Source organism: Carlito syrichta, unplaced genomic scaffold (assembly GCF_000164805.1).
Source record: "Carlito syrichta isolate Samal-C Ts95f unplaced genomic scaffold, Tarsius_syrichta-2.0.1 Scaffold306895, whole genome shotgun sequence".
Classification (NCBI taxonomy): domain Eukaryota; kingdom Metazoa; phylum Chordata; class Mammalia; order Primates; family Tarsiidae; genus Carlito; species Carlito syrichta.
This window is the reverse complement of record NW_007250991.1, coordinates 82206-96187: the sequence shown is the minus strand read 5'-3', so window position 1 is coordinate 96187 and position 13982 is coordinate 82206. Positions and strand designations below refer to the sequence as shown.

The 13982-nt window shown below is 47.1% G+C and overlaps 1 protein-coding gene across 1 annotated transcript; it reads left to right on the top strand.

Annotated features, from left to right (window-relative positions):
* Positions 1 to 1114: 1114 nt before the first annotated feature.
* On the top strand, positions 1115 to 13494 carry LOC103265873 (sideroflexin-1-like). Its single transcript, XM_008063523.2, has 4 exons — positions 1115 to 1168; positions 9221 to 9270; positions 9690 to 9737; positions 11863 to 13494. Exons 1-4 carry the CDS (start codon positions 1136 to 1138, stop codon positions 11957 to 11959), a joined length of 228 nt encoding a protein of 75 aa, XP_008061714.1. The 5' UTR covers positions 1115 to 1135; the 3' UTR covers positions 11960 to 13494.
* The last annotated feature ends 488 nt before the right edge of the window (positions 13495 to 13982 follow it).

Sequence of the window (13982 nt, the reverse complement as noted above, 5' to 3'; positions counted from 1 at the left end):
CTGTTTTTTTGTTTGTTTTTGAGTTGGAGTCTCACTCTGTCGCCCAGACTGGAGTGCAATGGCCGCTCCCGGCCACCGCAGCCTCGCCCTGCTGGGCTCCAGCAATCCTTCCGCCTCAGCCTTCCGAGTAGCCGGAGTTACAGGCATGCGCTACCACGCCCGGCTGATTTTTGATTTATTGTAGAGATGAGGTCTCGCTGCCCAGGCGGGTCTCGAACCCGCGGGCTCAGGCAGTCCACTCACCTCAGCCTCCCAAAGGCGCGGGATGACAGGCTGAGCTACCGAGCATACCCAGTGTTTTATAGGCATGATGGTGTCTAATCATCATGGTCAGTTTGATACAATTTTCTCCATCGTATAGGTAAGAAAAACAGAAAACCGAGGCTCCGAGAAGTTAGGTGGCTTTTCTGGGGTCACCCAGCTAACAAATGGTCCAGCATAAAGGAAGCAATTTCTGCCTGACTCAGGCCAGGGTCCCTTGCGTTGTCCTCCACACATGATGGACACCCCAGGAAGGGGGCATTTGTATTATTAAAGCAAAAGGGGAAAGTGCCTGATGTTTGTACTATTACCTGTTTAAAGTTTAACAAGGCCAGGCAGGTGCAGTGGTTCACGCCTGAATCCCAGCACTCTGGGAGGCTGAGGCAGGAGAACTGCTTGAGCCCAAAAGTTCACCACCAGCCTGGGCAGCATAGTGAGACCTCGACTGTATAAAAAATACAAAAATTAGCCGAGTGTGGTGGCACACACCTTTTATCCCAGTTACTCGGGAGGCTGAGGCAGAAGGATCGCCTGAGCCCAGGAGGTCAAGGCTGTGATGAGCTGAAATGGCATCTCTACAATAAATCAAAAATCAGCCGGGCGTGGTAGCGCATGCCTGTAATTCCGGCTACACGGAAGGCTGAGGCGGAAGGATCGCCGGAGCCCAGCAGGTCGAGGCTGTGGTGGCCGGGAGCGGCCACTGCACTACAGTCTGGGCGACAGAGTGAGACTCCAACTCAAAAACAAACAACAAAAAAAAAGTGGCATAAGTCTTCTGACAAGTTGTTGGGGGAAAATAATGTGAGCTGAAAATAGACATGAACTAAAGATGTAAGCGGATCTCTCTCTCCTTGCAGCCATCCCTCCGTTTATCATGAACACTTTGGAAAAGAAAGCCTTTTTGAAGGTAAGCTCGGTTCCTTTGTCATTTTTCTCAATCCTTTTCAGATCGCAGACTATACAGGACTTTTCTTACATAAATAGTGAGGAAAGAATTTAAAGATCCATCTCTCTTGGGCACTTCCCTAGGTAAAAAAGATGCTTCCGGGAACGTTTTATTTCTAGTCTCAGATATTCGAAAAAGCTTCCTGTAAATGAGGTTGTAACCCAGCGACGCGCTGAGTCGTCCGCTGGACACCTGGCTGGGTAAAAGTGAAGAGATGATGTGACTTCGGAATGAATGATCTGTGTTTAAGTCACCGTCTGTGCTATCAGGAATGAGAAGCTGATGGGGAGTGGCTGCTTCCTGGCGTCTCGGGGTTGGAGCGGTGGCCGCCACCCCTCTGGTCTCTCGGTGACAAGCCCTGGACAGAGACGTAGTTGGGCATATGGCACGCTTTTCTTGCTGGGACAGACGGAAATGGCTGGAGATACACCCTGGCGTTTTCTCACATGAACGAGCTGGCAAGCGCTACAAGCCGTTCGCCCACCCCGCCCACCCCGCCACACTGCTCCAGGCCTCCGCACGATCATGAGTACATGCCGTGTTCTCGCTACGCTTGTCTCAATCCGTGCTTTGCACTTGGCCTCCTACCGTTCCTTTCCATTCCTGACACCGTTCCCGTCCGTCATAATTTGCCCCACCTCCCACAGTGCAGGGGCCACTGGTTGGGGACGCCCCCGTGTCAAGGTTCAGAGAGATGATCCGAGTAGCTCACGGATCGTTCTCAGTGCCTCACTGGTGGCAGACTGTAGCTGTGTTCCTTCCGACTTCTGGAAGATGTGGCTTTGAAAGTGTCGTGGCTAGGTACTGACGGGGTGCCCATGCACCCCCATCACTCCCACGTTCAGGGTTGCTGCTACACTTCAGTGTTGCGTTTCGCCCTTGTGGAGAGGACCGTAGAGCTTGATGGTGTAGATTTTACTAAAACACACACAGACCGGGTGTGGTGGCTCACACCTGTGATCTCAGCACTTGGGGAAGCTGAGGAGAGAGAGAAGTGCTTGAGCCCAAGAATTCGAGACCAGCCTGGGCCACCTAGTGGGACCTCGTCTCTACAGAAAAAATTAAACATTAGCCAGGTGTGGTGGTACACGCCTGTAGTCCCAGCTACTTGGGAGACTGAGGTGGAAGGATTGCCAGAGCCTAGGAGGTCAAGACTTTGGTGAGTTGTGATCATGCCACTGTATTCCAGCCTGCGCGACAGAGTGAGATCGCAAACCTGTGGCCTCAGGCAATCCACTCGCCTCGGCCTCCCAAACACACACAGGCAGTTTATGTGAATATTCCCACTTTTTCTTTTTTCTTTTCTTTCTTTTTTTTGTCAGAGTCTCACTTTGCTGCCCAGGCTGGAGTGCAGTGGCATGCTTACGGCCACCGCAGCCTTGACCTGCTGGGCTCAGGTGATCCTTCCGCCTCAGCCTTCTAAGTAGCTGGAACTATAAGCACACGCCATGTGCCACCACGCCCAGCTAATTTTTCTTTTCTTTTCTCTTCTTTTTTTGAGTTGAAGTCTCACTCTGTCACCTAGACTGGAGTGCAGTGGCACGCTCACGGCCACCGCAGCCTCCACCTGCTGGGCTCCGGCGATCCTTCTACCTCAGCCTTCCAAGTAGCCGGAACTACAGGCACGCGCTACCACGCCTGGCTGATATTTGACTTATTGTAGAGACGAGGTCTCGCCAAGTTGCCCGGGTAGGTCTCAAACCCGTGGCCTCAGGCAATCCACTCTCCTCGACCTCCCAAAGTGCTGGGATGACAGGCTGAGCCACTGAGCCCGGCCTAATTTTTTGGTTTATTGTAGAGACGAGGTCTCACCCTGTTGCCCAGGCTTATCTGGAACCTGTGGGCTCAGGCAATCCTCGTGCCTCCGCCTCCCAAAGTGGTGGGATTGTAGGTGTGAGCCACCTCGCCCAGCAGTATCCCCACTTTTTCGTGTTCAAAGCACTTTCACATCCTGATGTCAAGGCAGGCTTGACTGTGACCCCCCTACAGCGGCTCAAGGTCCTTCCCTTAGCAGGCCCCAGTGTGACTGCCTGTACAGTGGTGTCTACCTCAGTGAGCCCCTTTTTCCCACGGCTCCCGGGCCAGGTGTGCTTCCTTTGCTGGGGTGCAGTTATCCGGGCTTTTACCTTGGAAATGACCAGACTCCTCCACAAACTTGAAGCTGATTGAACATTCCGGGCTTTTTAAATCGGTGGTGCTTGGGGGGCGTTTGGCGTGACTCATGGTTCCCCCACGCCTTACCTCTTCCAAGCGGATAGAGCTGGAAAAGGCGTCCTCGGTGGGCAGGTGACGCACAGAAACTTTTCCAGTAAACAGAAAAGTTGACTGCCTCAGATCGGGAGCAGCTTCCCTGAAGAATAGCTCCTGTTGCCTCTTTATTTTATTTTATTTTTGAGTTGGAGTCTCACTTTGTGACCCAGACTGGAGTGTAGTGGCGTGCTCATGGCCACCGCAGCCTCAACCTGCTGGGCTCCGGCAATCCTTCCGCCTCAGCCTTCCAAGTAGCCAGAACTATAGGTGCGTGCTACCATGCCCGGTTAATTTTTGATTTATTGTAGAGACGAGGTCTCGCCAAGTTGCCCGGGCGGGTCTCGAACCCACGAGCTCAGGCAATCCACTCGCCTCAGCCTCCCAAAGTGCTGGGATGCCAGGCTGAGCCACCAAGCCCAGCCATGTTGCCTTTTTAAACTGGGGTCATTCCTGCTGGCACTTTCATTGGGAATAAAATAGATGCCGTCTGGGTCTTACACGAGGGCACGTTCCAAAAATTTGAATTCCTCTATGTTCTCTTTGGGAAAAGTGGACTGCTGAGTCTACACAGACGTTCAGGACTGTCTGCAAATTGAATGTGAGTGGAGCATTCATTTGTCCGTCCGTCTGTGTATTCAGCGGCTTTCTGCTGAATGCCGTGTTAGGCCAAGCGGTACCGTGGGCACTAGCATCCCAGCAAGAGGACATGATCCCAGTGGGGGACCCAGGCACAGGACAGAGGGTCACCATACTTGGTGACTGCAGCAGGGGGCTCAGGCAACACAAGGAGGCATCTTACCCAACCAGGTAGGTGGGCAGAGATGTGAGGAAAACTAGCCAAGGGCACGTGTTCCACAAAGGCTCCGTGAGGACACTTAGCATGGCTTCTTGGAGATTTGTGGGTGGTTGGGTGGGCTGGGATATAGGCAGCGTGTAGGGAATTGACTGTGCCACTTACGAAAGTGAGCTTTCAGTGGTTCAAGAATCTAAACGTAAAAGTCGGCAACTATATAACTTCTAGAAGAAAATATATAGGGCCGGGAGCGATGGTGCACGCCTGTAATCCCAGCACTTTGGGAGGCTGAGGCAGGAGGATCACTTGAGCCCCAACAGTTCAAGACCGGCCTAGACAACATAGCAAGATCCCATCTCTACAGAGAAAAAAATAAAAAAATTAGCCAGGCGTGGTGGCATGCACCTGTAATTCCAGCTACTCTGGAGGCTGAGGCAGAAGGCTCGCCTGAGCCCGGAAGGTCAAGGCTTCAGTGAGCCGCAATGGTGCCACTGTACTCCAGCCTGGGTGACAGAGTGAGACTCCGACTCAAAAAAAGAGAAAGAAAAAGGAAAAGAAAAAAAGAAACTGTAATTGAACAGGGAATAGGGAAAGAGTTCTTGGACACAATCCCAAAAGCAGAATTCATGTAAAAAGCTGACAAATCGTCAGCATCAAAATTTTCAAATTCTGTTCTTCAAAAACTCTCAGGAGAATGAAAAGAGAAGAAACATGTTGGAAGAAAAATTTTGCAAGGTATGGATCTGAAGAAAGAGCTTGTGTCCAGAATACATAAAGAACCCTCAACACTCATTGAAGAAAACAACCCAGTAAAAAATTTTGGCAAGGCAAAGTGTTCTCACAGGCTCTCTATCAAATGTGTACAGATATCAAATGAGCATCTGAAATAGATGCTCAGTATCTTTAGTCGTTGGGAAATTCAAATTAAAACCCCATGAGCTACCACTAAACACTGACTGGGATGTCTAAAATTAAAAAAGACCTACCATACCGAGTATTGGTGAGGATTCGGGGGGAGCTGAACTTCCACCACTGCCAGTAGAAACAAGATGTGAGGCAGTCACTTTGGAAAACAGTTTGGCGATTTCTTACGAAGTTAAGCATGTGCTACCGTCTGATCTGGCCATTTCACTCCGAGGTATTTACCAAAAAGAAGAGAAAACACATGTCTATAAACGAATGCTCTTGGCAGCTCTGTTGGTCATAACCCCAAACTAGAAACAACTCAAATGCCCACGACAGCAGGATGGATAACACATGGTGGTACAGCCACACCATGGAATACTTAACTTGGCAATGAGAAGTAACAGACTGTGGATACACACAGCAACATGAGCGAATCTCAAAGTCATTACACAAAAGATACTATTTATCAAGTCCTAGAAAATGCAAACTAATATATAGTGACCAGAAAGTAGGTGAGAGGTTTCCAGGGAAAGAGTTACAGGGTTTTGGGAAGAGGGAAAAATTGCAGAGGCGAACAAGGGTGCCGCCTTGACCTACTGGGCTCAAGTGATCCTTCCGCCTCAGCCTTCCAAGTAGCTGGAACCACAGGCATATGCCACCATGCCTGGCTAATGTTTTAATTTATTGTAGAGAGGAGGTCTCTCCATATTGCTCAGGCTGGTCTCGAACCCCTGAGCTCAGGTAATCCTCTTGCCTCTGCCTCCCAAAGTGCTGGGATTACAGGCGTGAGCCACCGCTCCAGGCTTGCGTTTATTATCTTAATAGTGAGGATGACTTCACAGCCATATACATGTGTCAGAACTTACATTGTCTACATTAAATATTTACAATTGGCTGTATGCCAGTGAAGCTTCTAGGAAAAAAGATCAATTGGGGAGAAAAAATTTACAGTCATATTAACTTTTTGAGTTTTTTACCTCACTGAATGAATTTACAGGGGTTGCCCAAAAAAGGCATACACATTTTAAGTATGACATTCCCTTCAAAGATGGCATTCATCAAATGCATACTAGCATCACCATGCGACAGGCAGGACGGCCAAAGAAAATGGCAGAAGCACGGTTGAGCAAACGTCATCTTACACATTGCTACCATAATTTATTTCAACTTCGAAAAGGAATGCATAGATAACATCGCTTAAAATGTGTATACTTTTTGTTGGCACTAAGGAGACTGAGACAGAAGGATCACCTGAGCCCAGAAGGTTGAGGTTCAGGTGAGCTGGGATCGTGCCGCTGCCCTCCAGCCTGGATGACGGAGCTTGACTCCAACTCAAAAAAATAAGATAAAATAACCTCTGTTCTGTTAGTTAAGACGTGTCCGTCCATACTTGAGGAATTTTGTGAGAAACTAGTGAAAGAGCAGACATCCTCGGCTCCCTGATTTCATGTCAGACTAAGCTCTATTTGACAAGAAGGGTTGAGTGAGGTTGGATGGAATTCTGGAGGTGGAGTTGGGAGAAGGGACCCCAGCAGGCAGGGTTTGTAAGGATGCTGGGCATCTCTACAAGCCTTTCCATCAAAGCCTCCACGGGAGCTGCAGTCAGCCTGCAGTTACACTCACCTGCCTCTGAGGGGACACCCAGCCTTCCCTTTGGGGTAACAGGTCAGCCCAACTTAACAGGTTAGTGGCAGGCAAGAGCCCACACAGAAGGAGGAAGCATTCCTACAGCCAGGTTATCCATCCACAGGCTCGCTCAGTGCTGAGCTTGCACCGAGCCTGTGCACCAACCCAGAGGTCACATGCCTAGGAAGCACTAGGGCGAGTGTTTACCACCTTCCTTTTGTTTCTTCTGAGCTGGAGTCTCACTCCGTCGCCCAGGCTGGAGGGCAGTGGCACACTCATGGCCACCGCAGCCTCGACCTGCTGGGCTCAGGTCAAGGCTGCTTCAGCCTTGCAAGCAGTTGGAACTACAGGTGTGTGCCACCATGCCCGTCTAATTTTTTTTTTTAATTTATTGTAGAGACGAGGTCTTGCCAAGTTTCTCAGGCTGATCTCAAACAATCCTCTTGGCTTTGCCTCCCGAAGTGCTGGGATTACAGGCTTGAGCCACCACGCCCGGCCTATTCACCACCTTCTTATGAAAATCTTTCATCTGGCCAGGCACAGTGGCTCATGCCTGTAATCCCAGCACTTGGGGAGGCTGAGGCGGGAGGATTGTTTGAGCCCAGGAATTTGAGACCAGCCTGAGCGACATAGCAAGACCTTGTCTCCCTATTTTAAAAAATTGTTTTTAAATATAAATTAAAAGGGTTTTTAAAAAAAATTAAAATTAGCTGGACTCGGTGGCTCAGCCTGTAATCCCGCGTTTTGGGAGGCTGAGGTGAGTGGATTGCCTGAGGCCATGGGTTCGAGACCCGCCTGGGCAACTTGGCAAGACCTACAATAAATCAAAAAATCAGCCGGGCGTGGTAGCGCATACCTGTAATTCCAGCTACTCTGAAGGCTCCACCTCTGGAGCCCAGCAGGTGGAGGCTGCAGTGGCCGGGAGCGGCCACTGCACTCCAATCTGGGCAACAGAGTGAGACTCCAACTCAAAAAAAAAAAAAATTTAAATTAAACTTTTAAAAAACCCTTCATCATGAGAGACAATTGCCCCAAGATGCAACTAGATACTCACAAAATTCCTCACTACAGGGACATGTCTTAACTGACAGCCTTCTTTTCTTTCTGTCTGCATAGCCTGTGTGGTTCGGGCTCCCTTGATGACATCTTTCCTTTCCTCTCTAGTCCGTCTCTTCCTCCCCTTAATGTTGACCCTCCCGATGTCCCCTTTCACCAGAGGAGTCCACCCAGGGACTTGGGTATGCTTCTCGTGCACGATGTCTTGTAACAGCTTGTGTTGACTCTTAACTAAGTTGGCTGGTTTCGTTACAACCAGATCACAACTTGGAGGCAGCTATTTCTATGGCCTTATTTATATAACCATATATCTCATTGCTCTTTATAGTGTGTATTTTGGTACCACTTTTTTCTAACTAAAAATCTAACAGCATTTATTCTCCAAAAGACCAACCAACTCGTTCAAAGAAGGCGTGACTAGCAAAATGTTTTATGCCCAGAATAGTTGTAACCATACTGACAGTGACGAAAACCAAGAAAGGGTGCGGGGACATGGGGGTAAGCATTTGTGGGGTGTCTGCTGCATCCCAGGTATTGTACTAGGTGCCTTATGAACGTTACCTGGCATGTCTGCATCCACACACTCTTAGGAAGCAGCTATGCTGTTCGTTTTGCACCCTAACAAGGAAACCCAAGCTTGGAGAGGTTAGACTCTGCCGGCCCTTTCACTGCCATAGGGAGCTAACTTGTAGAGCAGAGTAAAGTGGGGTGCAGAGCCGGGCGTGGTGGTTCACACCTGCAATCCCAGCACTTCGAGAGTCAGAGGCAAGAGGATTGCCTGAGCCCAGGTGTTCGAGACCAGCCTGGGAAACTCAGCAAGACCTCGTCTCTACAATTAAAAAAAAAAATTAGCCAGGCATGGTGGCGTGCACCTAAAGTTTCAGCTACTTGGAATGCTGAGGCAGAAGGATCTTCTGAGCCCAGCAGGTCGAGGCTGCGGTAGCTGTGAGCATGCCACTGCACTCCAGCCTGGCTGACAGAGTGAGACTGACTCAAAAAGAAAAAAAAAGAAAGAAAGAAAAAGAAAAGTAAATTTGAGTGCAGGGCTATTTGCCTTCAAACCTGCCCCCATCCAGGAGATAAATTATAATTAAATGTAGCTATTTCTCCAGCTTCTACTCAGCACTCAGATTATACGCGCAAGGAGAAAAATAAAATAAAATAGAAGCCACTTGATCTTTGCACGTGTGTTCGTTTACAGATCAAAGAGGGTGTAGGAAGTCAGGACTAACACCCTTGTGTAGTGCTCCCCCACATATCCACTAACCACGTGCCATTTGCATTTCGTAACGGGGTGAGATTCTTCCCGGTTAATCCACAGAAAAGCTTGTCTCCAAGAGCTTTTATAGAAAATATTCAAAATCATTTCTTTCTCGCCACAGAGGTTCCCGTGGATGAGTGCACCTATTCAAGTTGGATTGGTTGGCTTCTGGTGAGTAGATGCTACTTTTACATAATTAATTTCTTTTAAAAATATAAATACACTGCATATGAAGGGTGAGGAAAAGGTTGGATGATACGGGACACATGTTTTGGGAGTGAGACTATCCCCAAATGTCTGAAACTTGCAATCCTGTTCGTTAGGTAGGAGTAAACTGTCCCTGGAGAAACTTACAATGTGTGGAGCTATTTGGGTGATTCTTTTTTAAAACTCCTGTTTTCACTTTGATTATTGCTTTTTCATTATTTGCCAATCCTTGCACACAAAGGACACGTTTGTGTCAGGCAATATAATGCTCTCAAGAAAAAAAAGGGTTTGTTAGGAATGTGAAATAGAAAAAAAGAATCTGAAAGTGGACCATTTTGAAATGCTCTGACTTGTCTTTTGTTTTTTTCTTTCTTTCTCTTAAGTTTGGTATTTGCCACCCCCCTATGTTGTGCTCTGTTTCCTCAGAAAAGGTATGTATTTGTTATTCTTCAGAATGATCATGAGTTTTAACTCTAAAAGTCAGTTGAAGACGCAGGGGCTTTATTCCATTTCACTGGGAGGGACATGAAGATAATGCAGCCAAGGTCTTCAGAAGTTGGCAGAGGCAGAAACAGCCCACATCTGTCGAACTTCAAAACTCTCTGCACCCAGCTCTTTTCTACCCTGTTTCATTAAGCCCGAAAACACTTTATTCTTTTGTAAGAGCCAAGTGAACTTTAGCGTAAAACTCACTTTTATAGAAATTGAAATAAGGCTCATTGTCATCCCATCCATCAGCAAAGGCATCTATAATACAGGTATGTTAGAATTTAAGTTCCACCCCCAGAGACAAGGATTGCATGCACTTAGCTTAGGCAGTCGGTGTATTTGCTTCCCTTCTTCCTACTTGGTCTTTTGCCTTAAAAGCTTTCTCAGACGTGTCTTTCATCACGAGCTGCCTTCGAATCCTGCCTTTGATCTAAGGGCTGGATTGACCGGCACGAAGTCAGTGTTGTCTACATTCAGGTCTCAGTCTCCTCCTGACCTCACGCCAAGATACAAAGAAGCCGCATTTTTGTCGTCTGTGGTTTTGTGTTAACGTGGCCAGGCCCCTTGCCTCTATGACACCCTTTCCATCCATGGGCCAGCAGTTCCCAAACATATGGTCTTCAATCCTCTGGCTTTGCAAAACTGGTTTTGGATGGTATGCTCTGGTCCCTTTACCTGACAGAGAATCCCACCTCTTGTCTGTGCCCCACTCTGTCTTTGACCCTGCTCTTCTTGAATAGAGATATAAATCTCACGGACAGGGAGACCTTCCTCACCCGAAGGCCTCCAGAGGTGACACACACACACACACACACACACACACACACCCGCCCTTAACGAGGGCAGAACCTTCAGAATCTGTTCTGCAAATCCAGTATAGATGACCCAAAAAAAAAAAATCAGCCCGGCATGGTGGCGTATGCCTGTGGTTCCAGCTACGTGGAAAGCTGAGGTAGAAGGATCACCTGAGCCCAGCAGGTTGAGGACGCAGTGGCCATGCGTGTGCCACTGCACTCTAGCCTGGGTGACAGTGAGACTCCGACTCAAAAAATAAAAACAAAAAAATTGAAAGGTAGCTGTCATTATTTTGAGATTTAAAGTATTTTAAATTTGAAAACCCACAGAGTCACTTTATACTTAGACTTCCATATACCCCTGTAATACCTTCAAATACATATTTTAAGTGCATAAAGCAAAAACTTAACAGTAGTTTTTTTCTCAGTGGTGGGACTACGAGTTTGGGTTTCTTTGTGCTAAAATTTTAGAATTTTCTAAAAGTTATATAATCATGGGTTATGATACAGTGAACAAAAGCACCATTCACATAAGCAAATGGTTAGTGTTAATAAATTCCACTGAGTGTATGTATCTTTTTTCATCAATGGCGAACGTTTATATTGTTTTCCTTGGGAAGTGGCATTACCACAGACTGGTTTTCTAACACCAGCAGGGTCTGAGAGTGTCGTTGTTGTACTCTCTTGCCAGCAATAAGAGATTTTTCAGCTTTTAACAATACGAGAAGTAAAAAGGGGGCCTGGTGCAGTGACTCACACCTGTAACCCCAGCACGCTGGAAGGCTGAGGCAGGAGAATTGCTTGCACCCAGGAGTTTGAGGCCAGTCTGGGCAACATAGTGAGACTTCATCTCTACCAAAAAAAAAAAAATTAGCCAGGTGTGGTGGCACATGCCTGCCCCAGCTACTAGGGAGGATGGATCAGAAGTATCACCTGAGCCCAGGAGGCTGAGACTGTGGCGGGCTGTGATTGTGCCACTACACTCCAGCCTGGGTGACAGAGTGAGATCCTGCCTCAAACAAAAAAAAGAAGAAGAAGTCAAAAGGGTTGGGTGTTAGGCTCTGAAGGTACCTTTTTTAAATCACTAGTGGTGATTTTCTGAAAGGAATAGGATACGTGTTTTCCAGCTGGGCACGAAGCCTTTCTCGAGCAGGACCATGTGTCACTGCACCAGGCCTGGGCTCTCTGCATCTGTGCCCTCTGCCTACTCCTTGTAGCTTCTGGTTCCCACCTCTGCCCGTGTAATGACCCTGTTGTTTCTCCCCTTATCCAGTTCCATGTCTGTGACCAGCCTGGAGGCCGAGTTGCAAGCTCAGATCCGAGAGGCCCATCCTGAATTGCGTCGTGTGTACTTTAACAAGGGATTGTAAAGCAGGGCAGGAGACCAGGTGGCCGCGCTGGGGAGAAAGAGCCTGTCCGACCCGAGTTCTCCCGCTCACAAAACCCTTTTAAAGACCCACATTAGCCTTTTAGAATAAAGCTGCTACTTACACCCCAACACCCGGTGTGGGCCAGGTGCCCGACACCTGCTGATGCCCCCACCTACATTAGAATCAAGTTAGGATTTGCAGAAATACCCTTCCAGTGGCTTTTATAGTCATTGGGTTTCAAAGACAATATACCAGCCCTCCCTCGAGGTTTTAAAAAGACCCTGCTGGAAATAGAATAGGTGCTCAGTATATGGTCAGTAAATATTTCTATGTTATCAATCAGTGAAAAGAGAATCCACTTAAAATATTGAATTTTCATCTCACTCCTGTCGCAAATCAAGAAGATCTCAGCAGCGAATTGGGAAAATACAGAAGCTCTGAGGCTAACCTGTAAGAACTTACCCTTAAATGTTAAGGGTGGTTTGCTTCCAGTCTGGACAGTGGACAGACCCACGGTGTGTGATGGAGTTTTTAAATCTGAGGATAAAAGCCCCTTCGTATACCTTCCAGAGGGCACCACCATACACGCCTTCTCTGCTGCCAGAAATATATACATTCGTGTTAGGGGTGGGTTTCCTTGGGAGAAGGTTTACATTCTTATAAAGATGTTAATCTTACCTTGCAGTTATTAACTTTATATTCCATTATTTACATCAAATATCAGGTAGCTGAAATGTACAAATGTCAGATTCTGGAAGTACATTCAATACCAATGCCGTATGACTGGGCTGAATCTGGCTTGTCAGATTATTTTTTTAAGAAGTGAGACTACAGTTCCAGCTGCTTATGTGTCTTTCCTCATCACCCTTATAGATGTCTTTGGCTTTCAGAAAGATACAGATAATATATGTATGAATCGGTCACAGTGAATTTTACTTGAATATTGTATAGTGCATTCCACCCTGTTTGAAAATAATGAAACTATGTACCACTGTTTACATCACTTGTAGTAATTTCACAGGTAATATATTTACTATAACAAAGATTGTACTTAAGTCTGTAGATGTTTTAACGTCACACAATCGGCCCTCCTTATCCATGGGTTCCACGTCTGTGAATTCAACCAACTGCAGACCGAGAATATTTTTTTTAATGATAATGCAACAGTGAAAAATAATACAAATTTAAAAATTGATACAGCCTAACAACTATTGACACAGCACTTAAGATTGCATTAGATATTATATGATTGAAGGTATATAGTGTGTGTGTGTGTGTGTTATATGCAAATCCTGCACTGTCTTATATAAGGGACTTGGGCATCTGTGGCTATTAGTATCAGAGGGAGTCCTGGAACCAATTCCCCTTGGATACAGAGGGACGACTGGGAGGCGATGATTTCACGGAGTAGAGATCATTGTAACTCAGAGATTTGTAAGTGAAAAAATATAGAAACAATTTAGTTTTGACAGATTTGTGTGTGTGTTTTCTGACAATGTGACCAGACTGAATTTCCTCATAAAGAAAAAATGGTGTGCCTTGTGTCTGTGTTTCTCTTTTCTCTGGAAGGAGGGATTGGTGGATCTGGAGCTTTGGGCTGCTCAGAACCCTCCTCCATGACACTAGAATCTTCTCATTTAGATTTTCTGTCTTAAGCCGTTGGAAGCCAAATGGCTTCCTTGTGACATTCGGGCCTTGGGCAGATCCTGTTGCCCTCAATTTCTCTTTTTAAGAGTGGTCACAGCCTGGAATTCGGGCCAGATCTCCACCAGGTGCTTCAAGGCCACTTTTCCGAAGAGGTTACAGAACTCGATGTCTCCCCTGTGCACCCCCCCCCATCTCAGAGTCCTCCCCCCAGCTGACTTGTGGTCCCATTTCAAAACATTCACCTCCAGTGGAAAGTTAATGACTGGTTAGAAGACTGACGAACTAACCAAAACTTGACACACACCAGGAAGATATAGCCAAAGCATAGTGGTCGAAGGGGTCATGAACTTGGAGATGTGTCTTTTTAAACATTGTC